The sequence below is a fragment of the Engystomops pustulosus genome, chromosome 6 (genome assembly GCF_040894005.1).
Source record: "Engystomops pustulosus chromosome 6, aEngPut4.maternal, whole genome shotgun sequence".
NCBI lineage: Eukaryota > Metazoa > Chordata > Amphibia > Anura > Leptodactylidae > Engystomops > Engystomops pustulosus.
The window spans coordinates 29,290,047-29,316,036 of record NC_092416.1 but is presented as its reverse complement, the minus strand read 5'-3'; the positions used below and the strand labels follow the sequence as shown (position 1 = coordinate 29,316,036).

The 25,990-nt window shown below is 44.7% G+C and overlaps 1 protein-coding gene and 1 long non-coding RNA gene across 4 annotated transcripts in view; one reads left to right on the top strand and one right to left on the bottom strand.

Moving 5' to 3' along the window:
* LOC140134760 (uncharacterized) overlaps positions 1 to 25,947 on the bottom strand; it is a 31,984-nt gene extending 6,037 nt beyond the window's left edge. The window contains exons 1-2 of the long non-coding RNA XR_011856400.1: positions 25,654 to 25,947; positions 11,540 to 11,682 (exon numbers count right to left, since the gene is read on the bottom strand). This is a non-coding gene — a long non-coding RNA (uncharacterized lncRNA). The remainder of the gene's footprint in view (positions 1 to 11,539; positions 11,683 to 25,653) is intronic.
* Positions 4,210 to 19,487, top strand: KIF17 (kinesin family member 17). 3 transcript variants are annotated; one of them, XM_072155323.1, is made up of 15 exons: positions 4,210 to 4,821; positions 4,951 to 5,827; positions 5,910 to 6,056; positions 6,161 to 6,262; positions 8,418 to 8,607; positions 8,679 to 9,131; positions 9,683 to 9,771; positions 11,551 to 11,702; positions 11,957 to 12,014; positions 12,157 to 12,287; positions 12,592 to 12,823; positions 14,200 to 14,458; positions 16,204 to 16,268; positions 16,931 to 17,048; positions 17,643 to 19,487. In XM_072155323.1, the coding sequence occupies exons 2-15, from the start codon at positions 5,597 to 5,599 to the stop codon at positions 17,849 to 17,851; spliced, it is 2,436 nt and encodes an 811-aa protein (XP_072011424.1). In that variant the 5' UTR covers positions 4,210 to 4,821; positions 4,951 to 5,596; the 3' UTR covers positions 17,852 to 19,487. The 3 variants fall into 3 exon arrangements, with proteins under 3 accessions (XP_072011424.1, XP_072011423.1, XP_072011422.1); XM_072155322.1 differs by having other exon boundaries at positions 4,210 to 5,827; positions 11,551 to 11,698; positions 11,953 to 12,014; XM_072155321.1 differs by having other exon boundaries at positions 4,210 to 5,827.
* Positions 25,948 to 25,990: the final 43 nt, after the last annotated feature.

Here is a 25,990-nt window from a genome sequence, read left to right as displayed (position 1 = left end):
ACTTAGGCTGGCGCCACACGTAGCACTTTGTCTGCGCTTGCAAACGCAAACAAAGTCGCGTCCACCGGGGCGGGCCTCAGCCCGATCGTATCGGCATTTCTATGGAAACGCCTGCGATCAGGAACGAGCCGCCGGTGTTTTGCGTTAATTTAATGCGAAACACCGGCGGCTCGTTCCCGTACGCAGGCGTTTCCATAGGCGTTTGCAAGCGCAGACAAAGCGCTACGTGTGGCGCCAGCCTTAGTCCTTATTTCAGAATCTGTCTATACAAAGTATATGATACTATGATGATCAAGTTATGTTCCCTGCATAGTTTTCAAGAAATTTAGCAGATGCATAGAGCATTTTATCCAGAAACCGGCCCGGTACTTAGCCCGGTAGCACACAACCTCTGATACAGGCAGTCCTGAGGTTACGTACAAGATGAGTTCTTTAGGTTCGTCCTATGTATGTAAGTCGGAACAGGTATATTTTATAATTGTTTCCCAGTGTATTTTAAAAATTTTGTACTGCTATGGGAACACGGATTAACAATAAAGCTTCATTACAGCCACGGTCTAAAGTAATGCATCCAGAGGCATAGGTTAAGCACTCAGTGGCATGCAGGTTAATAAAAAATATTATCATTATCTGCAGGCCAAACATGCAGGACATTAGAGGAAAGGTGTATATATACACTCACCGGCCACTTTATTAGGTACACCATGCTAGTAACGGGTTAGAACCCCTTTTGCCTTCAGAACTGCCTCAATTCTTCGTGGCATAGATACAACAAGGTGCTGGAAGCTCCTCAGAGATTTTGGTCCATATTGACATGATGGCATCACACAGTTGCCGCAGATTTGTCGGCTGCACATCCATGATGCGAATCTCCCGTTCCACCACATTCCAAAGATGCTCTATTGGATTGAGATCTGGTGACTGTGGAGGCCATTTGAGTCCAGTGACCTCATTGTCATGTTCAAGAAACCAGTCTGAGATGATTCCAGCTTTATGACATGGCGCATTATCCTGCTGAAAGTAGCCATCAGATGTTACAGGGTACATTGTGGTCATAAAGGGATGGACATGGTCAGCAACAATACTCAGGTAGGCTGTGGCGTTGTACTAAGGGGCCCAAAGAGTGCCAAGAAAATATTCCCCACACCATGACACCACCACCACCAGCCTGAACCGTTGATACAAGGAGGATGGATCCATGCTTTCATGGTGTTGATGCCAAATTCTGACCCTACCATCCGAATGTCGCAGCAGAAATCGAGACTCATCAGACCAGGCAACGTTTTTCCAATCTTCTACTGTCCAATTTCGATGAGCTTGTGCAAATTGTAGCCTCAGTTTCCTGTTTTTAGCTGAAAGGAGTGGCACCCGGTGTGGTCTTCTGCTGCTGTAGCCCAACTGCCTCAAAGTTCCACGTATTGTACATTCAGAGATGCTCTTCTGCCTACCTTGGTTGTAACGGGTGGTGATTTGAGTCACTGTTGCCTTTCTATCAGCTCGAACCAGTCTGCCCATTCTCCTCTGATCTCTGGCATCAACAAGGCATTTCCGCCCACAGAACTGCCGCTCACTGGATGTTTTTCTTTTTCGGACCATTCTCTGTAAACCCTAGAGATGGTTGTGCGTGAAAATCCCAGTAGATCAGCAGTTTCTGAAATACTCAGCCCTTCTGGCACCAACAACCATGCCACGTTCAAAGGCACTCAAATCACCTTTCTTCCCCATACTGATGCTCGGTTTGAACTGCAGGAGATTGTCTTGACCATGTCTACATGCCTAAATGCACTGAGTTGCCGCCATGTGATTGGCTGATTAGAAATTAAGTGTTAACGAGCAGTTGGACAGGTGTACCTAATAAAGTGGCCGGTGAGTGTATATACCAATTGATCATTCGGACCCCCAGGATGAGTGGTATTAAGGGTAAAAATCCATCTCGCCTCCTTCTGAAGGATGGTCCTATCCCAATTGCCCCCTCGTATGGGAGGAGGGAAAACCTCAATACCCATGAAGCGCAGTACTGATGCATCACCATTGTGGTACATTGCAACATGATTAGACAGTGGTCTATCTCTCTGGTGTAGGCTAACACCTAGATGTCCCCCTACTCTTCTGCATAGCTCCCTGTATGTTTTACCCACATCCTCTAGTACACAGTCACAGGTAACTTTATAGATGACACCAGTACTCTTGCAGTAGATGTAATCCCTGATAGTGTAGATCTTCCCTGTAACATTACTTGTGAATGTTTTGCCTGTCTGGATATATGGGCATGCGATACAGCCACCGCACCTAAAACTCCCGATGGGTCGTCTCTCCAGCCATGTCCCTTGGGGTTTGGGAGCCACAAAGTGGCTCTTCACCAATCTATCCCTGATAGAGCGTGTTTTACGAAACATAATTGTTGTTATGAGCCCCACAAGGTCCCTAATATCATGGTCCATCATTAAGATGGGCCAGTGCTTTTTCAGGATAGCCTTGGCTTCCCTTGATCCATTATCGAAAGTAGCTACAATCCGTAGTTTATTGTCCACCTCTGTTTTTACTGTACATGAACCCTGTAAGAGATCAGTGCGGTTAGCCCTAAGGCTACTTTGATAAGCTTCTCTCAGGATCCCATCCGGGTAGCCCCGTTCCAGGAATCTGGCCCTTAGATCGTTCACCTGTGTGTGGAACTCGCTCATAGAGCTACAGTTTCTGCTTGCCCGCATGTAGTGGCCCTTGGGGATGCCCTTCCGTAAGGGGAACGGGTGATGGCTATCCCATCTAAACAACAAATTAGTTGCTGTGGACTTCCGATAGATGGAAGAGTGGAATGTCCCATCTTGTGTGATTAAAACATCCAAAAATTTCAATAAAGAAAATGTTGCAAGTAATAAATATATATGCAGCCCGGGTTCTCACCCCATTTTGGCACGACCTACAACGTCTGTGGAGACTCAGTAAGGCTAGATCCTCCTCTCCTCCTCCTAAGATTCCTAATAATGGCAACCAGATCCTGCATCCCAATACTTTGGAAGCGGACCACTCCTCTGACAATAGCCATGTAGATCAATAAGGTCAATGACATTATGCGCATGGAAGACCTCACTTCCTCTCTTCATGGCACATATGCCAAGTTCAATAAAACCTGGCAACCATAGATCCTCTTCCAACAATCTACTGGCTACAGACAATCCATTGGAGACGTTGGAGGGGCCTCTCCTCCAGTCTTTCCTGGCTAACCCCCCCTACCCCCGGTCTGAAGGCTCCCCCATATATTATCCGCTTAGCACTATTAGATTGGCTGGAGTGCGGTGGAGGCTGGAATGCGAACGCTTATGAGTAATACTTAAAGTGATTATATGTAATGTATCATTCATATATGACTTATTGTTACACTGTTTTCTTCTTTTTTCGTGTATACTGCTAATGTGACAAGGACTGCTTTCCTGTCTTTTACTTGTGTTCCGGCTACCAATAAAAGCAATATATATATATATATATATATATATATATATATATACAGCCCTCCCCCCAACTGAAATACATACATACAGCCCTCCCCAGTAAAATATCAAAACAATAACCTTTGCTTACTTATTTCCCCACTCCCCTGTTCATGGCGCGACCTCCTACTTCTAGTAGTCAGACATCACAGTGTGTCACGTCACTGAGGTGCCCGCACCAGAACAATGACATATAGTGGTCAATTCGGACAACCATGTGACCACCCGAATGATATAATCCATTGATTGGTGGGGGCCCCTTTACAGGTAAGTGGTGGAGGCCCCGGGGCGCGTGCTCTGATAGCCCTAAGAAGAACACAACAGGTCGAATGTTTTAAGACTGGCACATATCTTAAATCCAGCGGTGCAGAAACACGTGGTTCCTGTTCCCAACTTCAAGCGTCTCCGTGCAAACACATTCAAATACTGAGTGTGAATGTGGCCACTCTAGGAGCATGGAGCTCCTGTCCATTGTGCTCCATGTGACCAGCCCTATAACACTAGAAAGCCGTCTCTCCACCAATCAGATGTGCCTGAGCAGTTCCTTTGTCACATAAGGGTCTAGCAGTGTACACTGGGTATACAGAATGTAATGTCATATACTACATAACTAATTCTTGGGCTCAGCATCAACCCTAGTAAGTGTTCGGCGCACTCCGCCTCTACTGCCACCTACAGGCCACTAATCTATCGCTGGCGGATCCGCCCACCAGGAGCAACCACCCAAAAATGTATCCTAATCAGTGGCTGGAATGGTTGTACAGTGAGCAGTCCCGGTGCAGACCGCTGTCTGAGCGGTGCAGATGTATACATGAGCGGTGTGTAGTGTGGCGGAGCGATCTGCCCGATACTTTCCTCCGCCTCCTCTCATGACGTCGTTCAGCGGCGGCCGCCGGTTGCTAAGTAACGGGAACGCTGTGTGGGGGCGGCGCTGCGGGGGCAGCAGTAGAGAGACCGGGGCCGCACCTTATAACCGGGAGACCGGCTATACCGGAGAGAGATAGCCGGACACTGCCAGGGAGAGACATCACACTGCCTGCCATCAGGTACCGGTGCCGAGAGACAGACTGATCCTGGGGGTGACCACCGGTACTGAGACAGCCCTGTACTAGTGGAGACTGCAGGTACTGGTGCTGAAACAGCCAGGTACTGTGGAGGGCGCAGGCAATGGTTCTGAGAGACAGCCAGGTACCAGTGGAGACTGCAGGTACTGGTTCTGAGAGACAGCCAGGTACCAGTGGAGACTGCAGGTACTGGTTCTGAGAGACAGCCAGGTACTAGTGGAGTCTGCAGGTACTGGTGAAGATTGCAGGTACTGGTTCTGAGAGACAGCCAGGTACTAGTGGAGACTGCAGCTATTGGTTCTGAGAGACAGCCAGGTACCAGTGGAGACTGCAGGTACTGGTTCTGAGAGACAGCCAGGTACTAGTGGAGTCTGCAGGTACTGGTTCTGAGAGACAGCCAGGTACTAGTGGAATCTGCAGGTACTTGTGCTAAGAGACAGACTGATACTGGGGGTGGTACTAAGACAGCCCGGTACTAGTGGAGAGGGTGGTTACTCGTGCTGAGATATAGCCTGGTACTGCTGGAGAGTGCAGGTACTGGTGCTGAGACAGCCTGGTACTGGTGTAAAGCGCAGACACTGGTGCTAAGAGTCAGCCTGATACTGGTGGAGAGCGCAGGTAGTGGTTGAGAGACAGCCGGATACTGCTAGAGAGCACAGGTAGTGGTTGAGAGACAGACAGATACTGCTAGAGAGCACAGGTAGTGGTTGAGAGACAGCCGGATACTGCTAGAGAGCGCAGGTAGTGGTTGAGAGACAGCCGGATACTGCTAGAGAGCGCAGGTAGTGGTTGAGAGACAGCCGGATACTGCTAGAGAGCGCAGGTAATGGTTGAGAGACCACCTTGTATTGTGGAGAGTGCAGCTTTATGTGGAGAGATACCCTAGCACTGGGCCAGAGACATTCTGTTTGTGCCCTTCACCCCACAGTAAATCCAATGCCCTATAATCTGTATAGTGGACTATGGGGGCGCACATAATGGGAGTAGAGGGCACTGACTATCACTACTAGTCTTCAGGCGGGTGAGTAGCTGAACCCCCTGGAGATCATGGCGTCAGAGTGCGTGAAGGTGGTGGTGCGATGTCGCCCCATGAATGACAGAGAGCGAGAGCTGAAATGCCAGGCGGTGGTCACCATGGACAGCAGCCGGGGACAATGTTTCATCCGAAAACCTGAAGGTGTGGAGGAGACCCCAAAACAGTTCACCTTTGATGGAGCCTACTACGTGGAGCACTGCACTGAGCAGATCTACAATGAGATCGCCTACCCCCTGGTTGAGGTAAGTGACAGGTGATGCTGATACCAATCCTCATGTCTATCTTCTGGGGAGTGTGATGACATATTGTGTGACCACATTGCAGGGAGTGACGGAGGGATACAACGGCACAATATTTGCATACGGTCAGACAGGGAGTGGGAAGTCATTCAGCATGCAGGGGGTCCCGGACCCCCCGGCACAGAGAGGCATTATTCCTCGCGCCTTTGAGCACATCTTTGAAAGTATTCAGGTGAGAACAGATGATAAAAAAAAAGGCCTTGACGGTCCCCAAAAAAATCTGTATTTCTCCAATAAAAAGTTACCCATGATGATCCTTGTGTCTTTGTGCTGCAGTGTGCGGAGAATACCAAATTCTTGGTCAGAGCCTCGTACCTGGAGATCTACAATGAGGAGATCCGGGATTTGCTGGGAGAGGACACCAAGCAGAAACTGGAGGTACTGTACAGTGTTGTGTGCCATGAGGAGGGGGCTGGGAGGTACCAAAAACTTGTAAAATTGCAGGAATTACATCATGTTCCATTCTGTGTAAATTGACACTGGTTCTAGATAATTTATTATGTATATATTTTTTTAAAGGGAATCCATCATGATAAACCAGGGGCACTTACTCATTGATCCAGGCGCCGTGACTGTGATCATTTTCTTATATTTGTTATCCATGGCCTACTTCCTATTGAAATCAACTTTAAAAATTATGCTGAGACAGAAGGGATCTGAAGGTATTTACCAGAGCCCCTCCTTTCTCTGGTTTCACAGGATGTTACACTGTACGGGAATAAATTCCCCCTCCCATTGTGTGACATGAAAGCTTTAGAGCAGTGGTGGCGAACCTATGGCACGGGTGCCAGAGGTGGCACTCAGAGCCATTTCTGTGGGCACTCAGGACAAAGTTCACCAGAATGAAACAAATCCACAAAATCTTCCTGAAGTCCCAGGCAACTTAAGAGAAGCTGCTCTCAGAGCTATTTTAAAGCAACACTTCATTGGCTGTTTGGAACTGCGGGAAAAGTGAGAAGGCGTTGAAAGAAGTGCATTATCTTTGGAGGTCCTCCTGCTGAACCCTTCATTCTTCGTGTACTGAGAGACCCTGGAGAGAAGCTACAATGATAGTCTGAATTTGCCCTCCTTCTTTCAACTGTATATGTGGCCTCAGGGGCTGATACGATTGAAAGATGTGGAAGAGAAGGTAGCAATAAGTTACTGCTTAAAATGTCATGTTGGCAATTCACGGTAGATAAGTGGATTTTGGTTGTAGCTTGGGCCCTCTGTCTCTAAAAGGTTCGCCATCACTGCTTTAGAGGGTGAGGGAAGTGCTCCAGCACACTGTAACAGCTTGTGAAGCTACATCACAGAGGCCCCCCAGCCTTTCTGGCTCATTAGCATAATTTGAAAAGTTGATTTTAAAAGTAAGGAGTCCATAGATAACAAATAAGAATATTACCAGTCACAGTGCATCTTGCTGGATTTTTATGGTAGATTTTCTTTATTTCTTGTTACCAGAGATGGTGCTCATAAATTCATTTTTTCACAGATTTTTTTACATTTTACAATTGGCTGCAGGCCCAGTTGTTTACTATGAATACATATTAGCTCCTATGGACGCTGCACAGATATGAAAGCTACACAGCTAGTCTAGGACTCTGTTTTTCTTATAATAACTTGCCATTGTAGCATTCAGAGAAAGAAGCAGACATTAAGTATGTAACTAGAAATCAGAAGTACAAGGCTTCTGGACAGGACTAGGTTAACAAGCCACCACAGATTAGGTTTCTTCCAGGTCTGACAGGGCAAGCTTTGTTACTTTCTCAGTGACCCTTTGTTTCTACAACAACTGTCGACATGGTACATGCTCCCGAGGCAAAGGAGGCAAAGACAAATGTACCACTGTCCCTATAGTAACAAAGATTGGAGGCCACCACCATGTCCTCCAAGTCACAGGATGTTATACTATTTTATCCTCCCCCCACGCTCTCTCTGCACTTCCCACATCCGTCTGCCTGATGTAATCTCGCACAGTGGGAGGGGGGTGCTCCTGTGCTGTATAACAGCTTGTGAAGCCACAGCATGGAGGAACTTTAGTAACGCCCCATAAATTCTAAAAGTTGATTTCAGAAGGTAGGAGGCCATGGATAACAAATATAAGAAGATTACCAGTCATAGTGCCTGCAGTAAGTGTCCTGACTTATCATGCCTGATTTTGATGGTAGATTTCCTTTAATGTAACCTCAAATGTTAGCCCTTTTATCTACAATTACTACCACTCCCCATAGGATTATGGTCTGGGTTAATTGAGGAACATTAAATGTTGTAATTTATGGTTATTTTACAAAAGACAAGTAAAGGACTGGCTTTGGACCTGCAGTCCCTAATGGTAGTCCATAAAAACTGTTGAATGATGCATGAAACCATTTGTTTACTACAAAATTACTACCACCCCCCCCCCCCCCCAGTAATCATATGTATATTGGGATTATACCCATACTTCCTATTTGCCTACAGTCCCATGGTATGATGCCCTCTGTATGTAATATAGTATAGATCAGTACTGCCATAGTTTTATATTAAAATTTCTAAATGGTTGTGTCCTCAGCTGAAGGAGCACCCAGATAAGGGGGTCTATGTGAAAGCCCTGTCACAACATACAGTGCATAGTGTGGCCGAGTGTGAGAAGATCATGGAAACTGGATGGAAAAATCGTTCTGTAGGATACACATTGATGAATAAAGACTCGTCTCGGTCACACTCCATATTCACCATCACCATAGAAATCTGTACCACAGGTAAGAGTGTCACATTTGGGCCTGGGTTTTAAGGTGCCAACATTTTACATATGGTTCTCCTCTGACGGCAGATGACAGTGGAGAAGATCATCTTCGTGCCGGGAAACTTAATCTAGTGGATCTTGCCGGGAGTGAGAGACAATCCAAAACCGGAGCCACTGGAGAGAGACTAAAGGAGGCCACAAAAATAAACTTGTCTCTTTCTGCTTTGGGCAATGTCATCTCTGCCCTTGTGGATGGCAAGTCTAAACACATACCTTACAGAGACTCCAAACTGACCCGCTTATTGCAAGACTCACTGGGAGGCAACACAAAGACACTGATGGTGGCGTGCCTGTCTCCCGCTGACAACAACTATGACGAGACCCTCAGTACCTTGCGTTATGCTAACCGAGCCAAAAATATCAAGAACAAGCCAAGGATCAACGAAGACCCCAAGGATGCCCTGCTCAGAGAGTACCAGGAGGAGATTAAGAAATTAAAATCAATGCTTGCTGAACAGTCTGACATCAAGGAACTTCCAGGTATGTCCTTATGCAGTACTGACAATGGATTATACCACTGTCCACGGGATATTGTGCTCTTCATTGTAAAGATGGACATAAAAAAGAATGGAAATTGAAAAGTTGGCAGATTAGCTGACAGCATAATCCCTGGCACCAAAACCATTTACATCCTGTAATTCTAGTGCTGTACAACCCTGTACATTTTGTATAATATTAACCCTGTGCGTAACCATCATTAATATTAGTATTTGGGCATGATGGTGATTTCCTTATTTGCTGATATTATACTGCCTGTAAGAGTTTGGGGTTGTACCTACAGTGTAGCCCACAAACTTTCTGTCCTTCCCATATTCAGATAATATGCATTGTGCAAGTGTGTGATGTTTGGAAAAGACAGCTGTTGGGTTAACAAGCTGTTGTGCATGTACTTCAGGTTTATCATTAGCTTAAAGTTATCATACACAGATTTCAGAAAAACTGTGAAGAGTTCATTTATGTATGATCAAAACTGGTTCAGATCAAATAGTAATACAGATCAAATTCTGTACAATTCACTCTTGTATTTGCAGAATTTCAGGGGCCTCCGGTAAAGCCCATACAGACAGAAATAAATGGACATGAAATTGATGTGGAGTCTGAGAAGCAGATGATTCGACAGGTAAATCTAATCTCATCAGAAGCTCTGTGCCCAACCTTCTGGGTGAAATATGCAGGCATTGTAAAAGCTTATTATAGAGGTGCACATCCTAAGCAAAACATTACATCCCTCTAAGCAAGGTTGTACTTTTCCACCAAATTCAAAAGTAAAGTATATCATATATATACACTCACTGGCCACTTTATTAGGTACACCTGTCCAACTGCTCGTTAACACTTAATTTCTAATCAGCCAATCACATGGCGGCAACTCAGTGCATTTAGGCATGTAGACATGGTCAAGACAATCTCCTGCAGTTCAAACCGAGCATCAGTATGGGGAAGAAAGGTGATTTGAGGCCTTTGAACGTGGCATGGTTGTTGGTGCCAGAAGGGCTGGTCTGAGTATTTCAGAAACTGCTGATCTACTGGGATTTTCACGCACAACCATCTCTAGGGTTTACAGAGAATGGTCCGAAAAAGAAAAAACATCCACTGAGCGGCAGTTCTGTGGGCGGAAATGCCTTGTTGATGCCAGAGGTCAGAGGAGAATGGGCAGACTGGTTCGAGCTGATAGAAAGGCAACAGTGACTCAAATCGCCGCCCGTTACAACTAAGGTAGGCAGAAGAGCATCTCTGAACGCACAGTACGTCAAACTTTGAGGCAGATGGGCTACAGCAGCAGAAGACCACACCGGGTGCCACTCCTTTCAGCTAAGAACAGGAAACTGAGGCTACAATTTGCACAAGCTCATCGAAATTGGACAGTAGAAGATTGGAAAAACGTTGCCTGGTCTGACGAGTCTCGATTTCTGCTGCGACATTCGGATGGTAGGGTCAGAATTTGGCGTCAACAACATGAAAGCATGGAACCATCCTGCCTTGTATCAACGGTTCAGGCTGGTGGTGGTGGTGTCATGGTGTGGGGAATATTTTCTTGGCACTCTTTGGGCCCCTTGGTGCCAATTGAGCATCGTTGCAGCGCCAGAGCCTACCTGAGTATTGTTGCTGACCATGTCCATCCCTTTATGACCACAATGTACCTAACATCTGATGGCTACTTTCAGCAGGATAATGCGCCATGTCATAAAGCTGGAATCATCTCAGACTGGTTTCTTGAACATGACAATGAGGTCACTGGACACAAATGGCCTCCACAGTCACCAGATATCAATCCAATAGAGCATCTTTGGGATGTGGTGGAAAGGGAGATTCGCATCATGGATGTGCAGCCGACAAATCTGCGGCAACTGTGTGATGCCATCATGTCAATATGGACCAAATTCTCTGAGGAATGCTTCCAGCACCTTGTTGAATCTATGCCACGAAGAATTGAGGCAGTTCTGAAGGCAAAAGGGGGTCCAACCCGTTACTAGCATGGTGTACCTAATAAAGTGGCCGGTGAGTGTATATATATATACATACACACATATATGAAGCCTATTCTGATGGGCGGATTCTTTTGGATATATAACATTTTAGATATCTTATGCAATTAATTTTATATATACACAACCCTTTTAACTACTTCCTTTACTTTATATATCGTTAAAGGGGTATTTCCAAGACGGGTATTTATATCATACCCATGCTCTGTTATTTCCATTGCTCTCTTAGTCTTGAATGGAGAGTGGCGGCACATGTGGCCTGGCTGGGGGAATCGAGAGACCCCCATTTTCAATATAGGTGCAGGCCCATGTATTTACGACAAATTCTGTATATATGTCATAAATACCTGATTTGGAAATATCCCTTTATGTCTATAATTTCCAATTAACTTGTAATCTGACCTGGTCTGCAGGAGTATGAGGAAAGGTTTGCCCGGCTAAAGGCAGAGTATGAAGCGGAGCAGAAGTCTCGAGCTCGGCTAGAAGAAGACATTAACAATCTGCGGAACTCGTACAGTCAGCAGCTGGCTGATATGGAGCAAGATCTGAAAAAGAAATCAGGTGACTTTTATGTCTTATAGAACACTACAGGGTTATGCACTTGGACTTTTAGTAATGAGGTGTAAGTGGGTCTCCCAAAATGCTCTTTCATTAGGATACATCATTACAGTCTGATCAAAGACTTCAATTGATGGCTGAATTTTATTTATTTATTTTATTGAATTGTTCCTTTTTAGCAGTCAGTGCATATATGATATTATACAGTATGATGAAAAGTGCTAAATACATATGACTCAAGCCTGTCAATTTTTCAGACACCAGTATTAATGGTGGAGGAGTAACCCCAAGCGCCTCAGCAGAAGGCTCAGAAAACCAGGTATGTAAGATAACATTCTGACAGATGAATGAACATCACACGATCGCTATTATTGTAGCATGTAAACTGCGCAATAGAAATTCTCTGGGTTTTCAGTTCTCACTGCATGTTTCCCTTTTGCGTCTATTGTTTTCCTTATTAGCCAGAAGCACAAGTGGCTGTACATCTCCGCAGCGTAACAAGAGAAAACATGGGCATAGATTCTGCATCAACCACACTCATGCCTCCACAAGAGGGCAAACGCTCCGTCAGCCCTCAGCAAGTACTTGCCAGGTGAGACAACAATGCCTGTAAATTCTAACCCAAAAAGAAGATACTGGATATGCTCCCTGAGGCACCTCTGAATATCTTTGCTTTGCTTCAGGTTGATACAATTTCTCTGATTATCATTTAGTTATACAGAGTATTGAGTCATATTTATGGTCCAGGTTTTTACACTTATAATACAAATACTATATATTGCACCTCTATATACACATCATAAATCCTAACCACGGTGAGGTACACAATAAATGGCTCATAGTGGAGAGTAGATAAATTGCAGTGTCCTAACAACTAAGTGGTGGTGTCCTTTCAGGCTGCAGATGCTGGAGCAGCAAGTGGTTGGAGGTGAACAAGCCAAAAACAAGGACCTAAAGGAAAAACACAAGCGCAGGAAGAAGTATGCGGATGAGCGCAAAAAGGAACTCATCGCTGCCATGCAAAATGTAGATGAGGACAGCGGTGACCGAATACTTCTTAATGTATATGAGTCTATACAAGAAGAGCTGCAAGCCAAAAGCAAACATCTGGAGAAGATCCAGAAGAAGGTAAGAAATTCTTACGTTAAGATTTATCCCAGGGACTGGAGGGCATCAAGTAATAATAAGTCCCACTGTCCCAGAGTAAAACGTGTACCAACCCCCCACTACACCATGTCCTCTATCACCTACAAGTTAAAAACATGGATAACAGTTGTAGTATGATGTATCCCAGGGACTGGAGGGCATCAAGTTATAATAAGTCCCAGAGTAAAACGTGTACTAACCCCCCCCCCCCCCCCACTACACCATGTCCTCTATCACCTACAAGTTAAAAACATGGATAACAGTTGTAGTATGATGTCACCATACAGGGAGAATACACACAATGATGTCACAGTACACAGAGAATACACACGGTGATGTCACCATACAGGGACAATATACACAGTGATGTCACAGTACAGGGACAATACAAACAATGATGTCACAGTACACAGAGAATACACACAGTGATGTCACAGTACAGGGACAATATACACAGTGATGTCACAGTACAGGATAATAGACACAGTGATGTCACAGTACAGGGACAATACACAGTAATGTCACAGTACAGGGACAATACACACAGTGATGTCACCATACAGAGAATATACACAGTGATGTCACCATACGGGGACAATATACACAGTGATGTCACAGTACAAAGTATGTCCTTGCATTTATTATTTGTGTAGTATTAAGACACAATACAGAGGTAATGCACATAAGGATATTAAGGCACATGAACTAAACATGCAAAAAAGGTCACCATTACATCACAGAATACAGTGGCGCCGTACTGCAACCATGCCAAATGGCCGCAAAATATAGGAATTGTTTTGTCAGATTTGCAGCGTGGCCGCTTATCTTTTAATGGAGAGGGGAGTGCTTAGCAGCGCTCACTTACCCTCCTTTCTCACCCGACCCTGTGCTTGCCGGGATCTGGTACACGCAGTGTGAGTGTAGCCCAAGTATTATTATGCCCTAGTACACAGATGATCCAATCATGTTGTAGTACAGGAATAATAAAAAGATACGGTACCTCTTTTTATAGTATCTATAACCGGACCTTATGTCTGGGTGGAATTTAGATTTAATGTTATCTCCAGTCTGTAGTCCCATAGTGAGTCAGTGGAGCACCACAGCAATTATCAGATCGGCTGCTTCATTGATTTAGTCGACTGAGATCCCATGCCATTGGTGGTTGAACCCCCCAATCGGGATGTTATCATCTTTACACAGGATAAGACTTTAACCACTTTAAGCTTTACTATACATGAAAAGAAGGCTGACTGACACACATAAACACCACTTATAATACAGACAGCTAAGACATCCAATGTCCCCAGCGTCTTGTAGTAATTTCTTGTCACACATTACTCTTCTTTTGGATTTAACAGCTGAAAGCTGCAGAGATCGAAATTGAAGATCTGCACTCAGAATTTGAACGAGACAGAGACGACTACCTGGTTACTATACGACGTCAAGAAAGGGACCTGATACTCTTCCAGCAGATACTAGATCAGATCCAGCCCTTGATCAGGAGAGACTGTAATTACAGCAACCTGGATAAAATAAGGAGAGAAGCCTCATGGGATGAAGACAGTGGAGGCTGGAAGATTCCAGAAATCGTTGTCCAGAAAACCAGCCTTCCCTCTGGTAAATGTCCTGCGATCCTTATGCCAGGCCTGCTTAGCACCCCATAAAGAATTAACATTTTAACTTGGTGTGCATAATAGGGAAGAGGGAAATAAGGCTTTTAGGCTATTAGACCCTGTGTGTAGTAAATGGGCATGGGATATGCTTATCGGTGGCAGCACAATATCTTCAAATCTACTCAGAGCTCAGCACTGACTCATTGTCTGATTCTGAATAATCAAATCCTAACTAAAGGGCTACTGGGCGCTGGTTATTGGCATTTCCCACCAGTTGACTGGCATAAAGGTTGAGTGCTGCAGATTTATAGCCATACACACTGCCATACATTCTGTATTGACTTTTCTTGGTACTACACCCGGCTCTCTGACTGTATCTTTAACAGTGGATATTTCTGATTCTGTAAAACACAATCCTGATATTATTAAATATTAAAGCGAAGCTTTTTTTAATAGGATACCAGAATTGTGTTTCTAGGTTCCACTGTAGCCTTTTGAAATTCCGCCACTCCAGCTTGTCCGCTGAAGTCAGAAAGGAGAGGGAGCTGCAGGGAGACCGAGCCGAGGCTGCATTCACATGATGCGTTTTTTGGAGACACAATCCAAAGGCTTCCTCCATGAAGTAACATTGCTTATCCATCTAGCAAACACAGTATGTGTTCATAGTTGAGCGACTTTGAATTGCGCCTCAAAAAGCACCATGTGAGCGCGTCCTACATCTATAGCTGATGTCATGCTTCCGGGTACTGAACCCCCTGGACCACAGCGGACGATGACACAAGCCGACACCTTGGACTGGAATCTAAGTGGCACCCGATCTTGCTGCGGCATGGTGCCACCAGGTCTTTTTTTTTACAGGCGCCACTTGTCTGCAGTGGCAGCCAAGGTTGAGGTACAGGAACGCTAGGCCGTCTCAAGGTTGGGGACCGGCAGGAGGTCAGGACAGGTGGCATAGAGCTCTAAGATCCGGCAGGGGTTGCTGGGAGAAGCCAGCTTTTAAGGAAACTCGGAAGTGACCAGCGCCAATCGGCAGTGCGCTGGTCCTTTAAATCTGCGAGTGCCGGTGCATGTGCGTCCCAGGGAGCAGGGACGCGTGCACTGGCCATCAGGAACGCGGAGAGGTAAGTTCATTCGGGACAGGGTGCCGCCATGGAGAGGGGCAAGGGTGTGCCTGCGATCGGAGACATGGTTTGCAGGGGCACCCGTGACAGCTGATTGGCGCTATAAATTTTTATATTTTGGTAAAAGTTTATTCAATTTTATTAGTTAAAAACATTATTTTATATTGATATATTATATAATAATATTATTATTAAAAATATACAAATTTAATGACAAAATGACAAAGGTTTATTTTTTAAAATAAAAAAAGAAAAACATTTACTTGATAAAACTATTCTATCAAATTAAAATCGCACATCATGAAAAAAACATAATTTACACATTTATTATGTGTATAGCTGGTCTAAAGATTTCATCACTTAAAGAATAGCAGAACAGAATAGAAACAGAAAAATGACCTGGACATTCAGGTACCAATAACCCTTGGTCATAAAAGGATTAACGAAACAACAAATTTTTAGGGGAGTCACTGATTTTATCCTGAAGACCTATCAAAACAATATGGATACTTATTTGATTCACTCTTTCCTATAGTAAGTTCACAGTCTGGTAATAGGTAGTGAGGGTATACCAATACAATGTTCATTTACTTATAGGGGATAACTGTTGTTCTCCTTGCCTCTACAGCTCCAGGTCTTCCATCAGCTAAACCTAAGAGGACACCACAAAGTGAAAACGGAGAACCCCTCATGGTATGTGCTTTGTGATTAGCCACATGTGACTCCTTGTTAACAGTGTGTGAAAATGACACAGAGTAAAAAGTATTGAACACATGAAAAAAGAGAGGTGCAAAAAAGATGTGGAGAGTCATGACACCAGCTGAAATCTATCAGTAATTAGAATTGAAAAACATTGAAAAATTGTTTTAGAAAATTTACATACTGGCGGCAATGCGAAGAAAAACTTAAACGTGCCTGGAATAAGTGCTTAAGCAGATGATTTTAAGTTTCCATTCTGCAAAAAAATAAATTCTGTATACTAATTATGGGCCATATATGTTCCCACTGGAATCATCTGTGAGTGATTTTTTTTTTTGGATGGGTGCTGACTACTGTGTTTGGGACTAAATATTGGACTCTCACCCTCCATGCGTGTAAATAAGGGCTCAGGTTACACGGCCATAATAAGGAATTACAGCATTCTACATTACATGCACTGTCCTGGTGCTGTGTGAGAATACTCTGTTATACAGGTTCCAGGTGTGCAGCAATGGGTATAGATGGCCCAGGTTACACGGCAGATTTGATTAGTTACTTATCCTGGCACATAAGTTACTACATATGTTTCAATTCGATATTGAAAATTGGATTCACTATTATATCCTTATTATATACAAAATGTAATTTCTTGTCAGGGGGAAGACCGATACAAAGCAATGCTAAGCAGGAGTGACAGTGAAAACCTTGCAAGCAACTACTTCAAATCCAAGCGTGCCAGCCAAATTCTCAGTGCTGATCCGATGAAGAGCTTGGGTGAGTGTACTGTGGAGAAAAAGGGTGTCAATCTAATTTTCCCAGGGGGCCACAGTAGCCTCATGGTTGCTTTAAAGGAGCTGAATGTAATTTTATTACTGTATAAATGTATCTACTCCAGCTGTTTAGTAGATAGTAGGGTCCGTCGGCATCGACCATAGTCTGGTCTGGGGCGTCAGGGTTGTCAGTCATAGCCAGGTTCAGGGGGGAAGGAAGTCAGAGGCATCAGCCATAGTCTTGTCTGGAGGAGGCAGTGGCAGTCATATTTAGCTCTGTAGATTACTAAGGAGATCAAAAAAAGGTTGTGCACCCTTTATTACATGAATTACTATAATTGTCTCATTTGACTATTTGATAATTTCATACTTCTCCTTGGCTGATATTACTCCTTAAAAATGGTAAAGGGGTATTATTACCCTTCTGGAAAAATGTAAGTGCAACCTCTGCATAGGGAAATATTGGACCAATATGTCTGAGCAAACCTGAAGGAGGAGTCTATAGATTTATATAAAAATGTTTACAGAGCTCTGACCACTGTTGTATTTTACTGAATGACAGTAACATTGATACATTGTTCATTGTGTCCCCCTGCAGCCCTGCACAGCAATTCTCCAGCATACAGCTCTCCGCTCAACACATCCCCTTCCATCTTGTCGGCGAGTCTCAACTCTGTGTCCCCGATTCAGTCCCTGGATGCACCCCTCCCCCGGCCATTTAGATTAGAGTCCCTGGAGATACCCGTCTCATCTGCCAAAACCAGACGCAAGAAAAGCAAAAGCCACATGAATTCAGAGGCTTTCTGAACATTCGTGGGCAATGTGCTGCTCCAGTACCCCACAGATTTAATGTATGGAGGGTCTTCAGTATGGACCATAAGATGCTCCTGCACTGCCTGAATACGCTTCCCCGTGGCACAGAGTGTATAATAGTTGGGGGAAAGCTGGTTTACCATGGAACTAAAAAAGTACAATACGGATAAGGATGCATTCTGTCTGGAGGCCAGAGGTGGACTCCACGTAACTAACTCCTAGCCACAGTTTTGCTATCTGTGATCCTCAGTTCACGTATTCATTAACTTTAATCTGTCTGATGGGTCCATGAAAAGAACGTGCTCTATTTTTCATGGACATGAAATCAGTAGGACACGGACAGTATAGGTTTAAAAAAAACACCTGTGGAATGTGAATTAGCCTCAACGACTGTCCTCCCCAGCAAGCCGTGATCAATATATTGTGATTTTACATGATACCACAGTTGAGGTTGCGTTCACACGTGACGCTAAGGGTGTGGTCACACGGTCCATTCGTGGTGCGTTCTTAAACACACTGAAAACGTGAGTTTGTTTTTGTATGTTTACCATGCATTTCGCTGACTACCATCTGTTTCACAGCTGCCTACGCTTCTAGAAATGAAGATAAACAGATTCAAACCAGCCAAACGCATGGTAAACATTCAAAAACACATTCAAGTTTTCAGTGCGTTTAAAAACTCACCAAGAACTATCCAAGAACACACCGTGTGACTGCACCCTAATGGACATGATACTCCACAAGCTGTTTCTACTTTGTGTTTCCTCATTGTTAATTGGCAATGGCACAAGTTTTTAGGACTGAGAGTTCACAATGAGTTCCCTCAGGGGTGGTTATTTAAGGGGCTTTCACATGTGGTGTAAACACAATGTTGACAGCAATGTAATCAGGCAAATCTCCTCTTCTCAGCAGTCACTTCTAGCGTTTAATGTGTGCAATTAAATTGTTAACATCAATTTAATACATGCATTACACGCCACAAGTGAATGCACCATAACGGCGGTGGCACCTGTGGCGTTATGAACCCGTTTTTGGTCCATTTTTAAGCAGTCTATTAAAAAACGCATCCATTTTTGACTGGTTTTACCAATTATCTTTTTTTAAACGCATGCGTTTTAATGGACTGCTTAAAAACGGCCCAATGGGTTCCAGACACCACGTGTGCCGCCGGCCTAAGAACTCAGTCGCACATTTTGAAACTGAATTCCAGAGCATCGGTAGGGAGGGGGAGATGTACCTAAACGGCTGCATGCAGTAGGTTTGTGCCAGGTATCAAGGCAAGACATTTAAGGGTGCGGTCACATGTACCGCTAGTGCTGCATTTGCAAATGCAGCGCTACGGTTGAGGGACTGGCCTCAGCCCGATCATGTATGCGTTTATATGGAATATTTCTATTGTTTTAATGCAAGACATCGGGTTCTGGTTACCAATAGCATGCGTTTCCATTGAAACACATATGCGATTGGGCTGAGGCCCACCCCTGTAACCTAGCTCTATGTTTTGCAGCCCCGGGTCAGAAATAAATAAAGAAGACAAATGGCCAGTGGTAGCATTCATGCATCTGACTGGAATAGTTTCCGCAATTGTAATACATCTCAAAATCGAATTAAAGTGTCTTTCCACTTTTAACAGTGTCATAGTTTGTATTTACTTACATACTTAGGTATTTGTAACAATTAGGAGTCATGTTAATCCATAATTCATATTATAATGAACAAAAAATCTAAATGGCAGCTTCTTCATGTCCCATAGTGGAACAAGTTTTTTAAATAAAAATAAATCAATAAAAATGCCCCCAAAGCCCCATTACATATAAAATATACATATAACATGAAAAAAGTGAAAATCACCATATAAGAAAAAAATGTAAAACCCACCAAATATTATGATTTTTACCTATCTTGTCGCAACGAAAGGCGATTAAAAAAAACATACCTAAAATGGTACTGTTGTAAAGTACAACATGCACCACAAAAAACAATCTCTCGACCAGCTATATAGATCAAAATTAAAAGAGTTAGGCTACTAGAAAAATGGCAAAAAATATAGATTCTTTCCCCAAATTAGTAAAAAAAATTAAAAATATTGAAATTTGTATCACTGCAATTGTACTGACTTATTTTCATCAATAGAGCATAGCCCCTCCAAAATAGTATCACTGAAAAATGCATCTAATCCTACAAAAATTACACAGGAGAATTTGTGTAATAAATAAATATAAGATGGGGTTTTTTTTTTATCTTTGAATGTGTAAATTTTAGCGCTAAATGAATGTATTACTTACAAAATCGGAAAACCAATTTGTAAGCTGCACAACATCAAAGTAAAATAGCCAGACGTTTAAAAAATTATGTAAACATGAAGCAGACATATGGGAAATGTACAAACCAAAATAGTTATTAACTATCTCTGAAAAAAACAATTTTGAAAACGGTGAATTTTTTTAAATTTTAAAAAAATTTTGAATTTAAATAAACACAAATACGTCAACCAAAATTTACCACTAACATGAAGTACCATGTGTAACGAAAAAGGTAAAGTGTTCAAAAGTTATAACCATATAAAGAGACGTAGGTCAGATTACAAAAAATGGGGCTGAACCTTAAAGAGGCGTTTTTCTGATATGCAAATTAGCTGTTCTGACTCATGTCTGGTATCTGTGACTCTTGTCTCTCAAAGGCTGGCAGCTGTGTCTCTTCAAATCACTGCTCTGCCTCCTTGTACTTAGGGACCGTCTGCTAATATTCAACTACAGACATTTGTACACATGGGAAATATTGTGTCAATTTTTTTTACACAGTGCCTTGTGTTACATTCATGACATGTGATCAGTCCTTCAGCCTTCTAAGAATAGAAAACTGTACACCATGTATGTGATTACATGAAATTACAGCAGCCTCCATGGAAGACGAGGAGGAGTAGAAGTCCATGGAGGCAGCTGTGATTTAATGTGGTCAGATACATGCATGGGGAACAGTTTGCTATTAAGAGGACCTGAGATGATTTCACTCTGGTCACATGACATAAACTGTGACTAGTAAGGAGGCATAAGGCAAGGGAAGGAGTAGATGGTAAGGGGCCAGTGAAGCAGGACATGCCCGCATCTGATGCCAGGGAATATAAGATAAAAGGTGATTTATGTGGATGTAAGAAAACTATTTTTAGCTAATAGAAGGGGTTCAGTTAGTTATTATCCTCTATAGGAACCTGTCACTGGCTGTGTATGTGCAAATGTGGTGACAGGTTCCCTTTAAGTAAAAAAAATGGCTGCTTATTAATAATAAAAAATAATGATTTGTCTATTTACATAGCGCACACAGATTACTGCACAAAACTTGCAAAATCTAATCAACCTACCAGTATATTTTGGAGGAAACCAGAGGTCCCAGAGGAAACCCACGAAAACTCTGAGAGAACATACAAAATCTTTGCAGATGTTGACATGGATGGGACCTGAACCCAGGACCCCAGTGCTGCAAGGCTGTAGTGCTAACCACTGAGCTGCCCATCTTTAACCCCTAATAGTACGTCCCTGCTGGAAGATACATCCCTCACTGGGACATGCTATGACATTCAGCTTCTGGAACTAGCTCACAAATGGAGCCCGACACCAGAAGCAGGGGGTGTCAGCTGTATATCACATCTGGCACCACGCTCTAACACCTGCAATCAGAGCCGTCTCTGATCGTGAGTATTAACCCCTTACACCTCACGGTGTCGCGGCTGCGTGACATCATACTGTGTGCCTGCATTGTCTGGGTGAGAAGAAGACTGAGGTAAGTACAGTGTTTTTATTTTAAAGGGGGTTCTGCTCTAGACATTTCATTCATTGGAAGGGGGCACTTCTCTGAACATTTCACTAAAGGGGGGGCTCTGCTGTGGATATTTCATTAACAAGGGTAGGCTGCTGGACATTTCATCGATGAGAGAGGATGCTGCTGGATATTTTATTGACAAGGGGAGGTTGCTGCTGGATATTTACGAGGGCAGTTCAATAAGTGTTAGAAATGAAGAGACCATTTTTTAAAACATTAGGATTTTTTTTTAAAAAATAGGATTTGTCGAACTCTCCAAAATACGCCTCTGTCTCGGCAATTACTTTTTCGTTTGAGCTAAAAAAAAATTTCCCACGAGCCATTTCTTTATGTTAGGGAACAAGAAAAAGTCACAGGGAGCCAGATCGGGCGAATACGTGAGCAATCACGGCACCCTTGGGGCCAACAATTTTTTCATCACCTTTCATCAACTTATCATGGAAAATATTAATTGCCGTTCTGGACGACACACCTACGGCCTCTGCTACTTCACGCACTTTCGTTCGTCGATCAGTGAGTATCATGTCGTGGACTTTTTGAATGATTTCCTGGGTAACCACGTCTGCCGGGCGTCCTGGTTGCTCCTCATCAAAAATGGATGTTCACCCACGTTTAAATTCGTTGAACCAATATCTAATTGTAGTCATAGAAGTATGGTTCGGTAATTTGCTTTTTGTTTTTGGATGGGAAAAAATGCGAGGAGATAAAAGCAAAGTTGGATGCTGTTTATTGGGACACTTAATAATAATAATAATAGTAACTTAGTGAAAATCACAAAATACGTCTTACTCAAATGGCTGCCAAATCCAAACTAACCAATCAATCAGTCTGCAATTTGTTTTGCCGTAGTTTGATAGATGGCAGTGTCACACACGTGGGTGTGGGAGAGTCTCTTGAGGCTAAAGTCTGTGGACTCCCTGGACCACTGCGGGAGATGATGGTACAAGCCGCAACCCGGGACCGGAATCTAAGTGGCCCCTGGTCTTCGCCAATGCCCGCCACAAAGCGGGATGGTCTTGCTACGGCAGGAAGCCACCAGGTCGTTCCACGGGTGCGACTAGGCCCGCGGTGGCAGCCAAGGTAGGGACACAGGGAAGGCAGGACCACGGGTAAGCAGGACCTCGGGATGGCAGGACCTCAGGATGGCCACCGGGATACAGGACCGCAACAGGAACACAGGACCACCACAGGAACACAGAACCACGGGAATACCACAGGAACAGGGGAAACACGGAAGCGTCTGGAAACGCACAGGAGGCTTTCACTTCAGTAGAATGACTTGAAGATCCGGCAGGGGATGCTAGCATTAGTTATTATGTAGCGGAGACCCGGGAATGCCAGCACCAATTAGAAGAAAGCTGGCCCCTTAAACTCAGAAGTGTTGGTGCGCGCGCCCTAACAAGAAGGGCAGGCGGCCCAGGCGAGATAGGCGTGCGGCCTGGCCGAAGACCACAGCCTGGAACCCGGAGAGGTAAGTACAGGCCCAGGGGAGTGGGGACAGCGGCAGCACCCGCGATCCGTACCGAGGATCGTGGGTGTAACCGTGACATTACCCCCCCCCCCCCCCTTTAGGACCCCTCTTCTCTTCAGCATCCTCTACTTCTTCCTCTGCTTCCTCCAGAGGACACTTGAGGAGGAGAGCAGCAACAGTGAAGACAGGACTAACCATGTGGTGCTTGGACCTGGCATGGAACAAGTCGAGGACGTCTAGAACGTCTTTTGGCAGGAGGTTGGAGTGGCCCTTGGGACACCGCATGCTGGAGCGTCTCCGAAGCGGCCTCTGGCAGGGCCGGGGGAGACTCCGGAGCGGCCTCTGGGAGGGCCGGGGCAGACTCCGGAGCGGCCTCTGGGAGGGCCGGGGGAGACTACCGAGCGGCCTCTGGCCGGGCTGGGGGAGACTCTGGGAACACCGGGGACAAGTAGGGCAGACATGGAAGCCAAACTTGAGGTTGTTCTATCCTGGACCAGATTTTTTTCCAGAAACATGGTATAGGTAGCCATGTCCGGATCATCACTATCCCACAAAGAAGTAGCCAAGACAAGGGCTTCTCTAGAGAGCAAAGAGAAAACAAATGCCAGCTTAGTGTGTTCGGTGGTGAACTGGGAGGACATCAGTTTAATGTGCAGCGAACACTGGGCAACAAAGCTCCTGCAAAAATTGGGGTTGCCATCAAATTTGTTAGGCATAAAAAATTCAGGTCCAGACTCTACTGCCGGAAAACATGGCGGGGTGACTGGAGCAACAGGAGGAGTTGCGGGAGCCTGCTGCTGGGAGGCAATCATCCGTTGAAGAGTGACAGCGAGCTTGTCCAGAAGTTTGTGAACTTTGTGGACAGCAATCTCCTGAGACTGCTGGGCGATAGTGCTGGGAAGGTCAGCCAGTAGCTGGAGTGGGTCCTTGGCACAGTCCAGGGCTTTAGCAGGATACATGACCTTGGCGGGGTGCATGGCCGGATCTTACAGTCACGACTAGGCCCGCGGTGGCAGCCAAGGTAAGGACACAGGAAAGGCAGGACCTCGGGGTGGCCACGGGGATACAGGACCGCCACAGGAACACAGTACCACGAGAATACCACAGGAACACGGGTAACACAAAGGCGTCTGGAAACGCACAGGGGGCTTTCACTTCAGTAGAATGACTTGAAGATCCGGCAGGGGATGCTGGGAGCCGCCGAATTATGTAGCAGAGCCGGGAATGCCACCACCGATTAGGAGGACGCTGGCCCTTTAAATGCAGAAGAGTCGGCACGTGCGAGCCCCAACAGTGGGAGCGTGCGGCCCAGGTGGGCACGGGTGTACCCGCGATCCTCGGTACAGGTGTACCCGTGACAGGCAGCACACAATGATAACACCAAATTCCCTCAGGAACGCCCTCTGTCATCAAACACGGGTACTTATTGAACCGCCCTCGTAATTGATGAGGGGAGGCCGCTGTTGGACATTTTGTTAGTGAGGGGAGGCTGCTGCTGGATATTTTATTGATGAGCAGGTGCTGCTTGTGGACATTTTATTAAAAAGTAGCAGCTGCATTTCTCTCCCTAGGCTTATACTTGAGTCAATAAGTTTTCAATGTTTTTTAATTATTTTTTTGTGGTAAAATCAGGTGCCTTGGCTTATACTCTGATATATACAATATGTATATTTTTTTCTCATAGTGAAAAGGCCAAAGACAAGGGTGGGAATTTAGAAAAGAGGTATTATAAAAATGATTGCATACAATATTAAATGGTGCCACTAGCAAGTACAATTTGTCCCACAGAAAACCAGCTATGTAAATGGTAAAATATAAAAGTTCTGGCCTTTGAGGGGAGGTGTGTGCAAAAAACAGAAAAAGGCTCTTGCAGCAACCATAATCACATACATCAGGGAAACCGCCCTCTGCCATTTTACACCTGTGTTACGTCTGGTAACAGAGTCAGGGAACTTTACCTCCCCAGACAGGCTCTTCATTGTAGCAATCACCATAGTAACACCATAAACTCATGAGGGTTACATAGCTCCCACCTGTCCCGTTTTTTTTCAGGAATTTCCTGCTGTCCCAGGCGGTTGGGAGTTTCTCCTGGTTTGCCCCGCTGTGTCCTGCACCTCTTCACTACCAGGAGGCGGAACGCAGAGGATATGTGATGGGAGCTGCTGAGGGAGGGAACACTATGAAGGGGAGCTCCTGGAGGAGGGGTTGCTATGATGGGGAGCTGCTAGATGGGGCACACCATGATGGAAGCTACAATGCAAAAGGGGCCTAAAAATGTGAAAGCCACAATTTGAGGGGAAGATGTGGGGGGGGGGGGGGTTACTGAGAGGGGAACGATACTGTGTGGGTGGAGTAAGTAAACGACCTATATTAGACATTTATAAGTAAGATTATTATGAGTGAGCCTCACAGATATATTCAATTTCAACAATGGGGTTGTACTAAATTTACACAAAATTCTACCACAATAATACTTAAAATTCAACTGCTGGTTACTCAATTGACATACATTAGTATGCTGAACATAAGGTGCGCTGGCTGAGACTTGTAGTTCCCCTGTATGACCTGCATGGACATTGGGCAGTATAGAGTCTTCTCAATCTCTAGTCACCTCAGAAATCCCGCTTCTTTTGAAACCGCGTCACGTGAGCACCTCGTTGTCCTTCTTTGATTGGTCAAAGAGAAACTCTTTACCCTCTTGCGCATGCGCATTGCTTTGCCCACTTCCCATGAACTAATGCGATGACTAGAACGCGGACATGGAGGGACGCTGCCCGCGACTAAGATGGCAGCCATAGCGGTCAAGCGCCGGTCACGTGATTAACAACTGACAGGAGTTGGCGCAT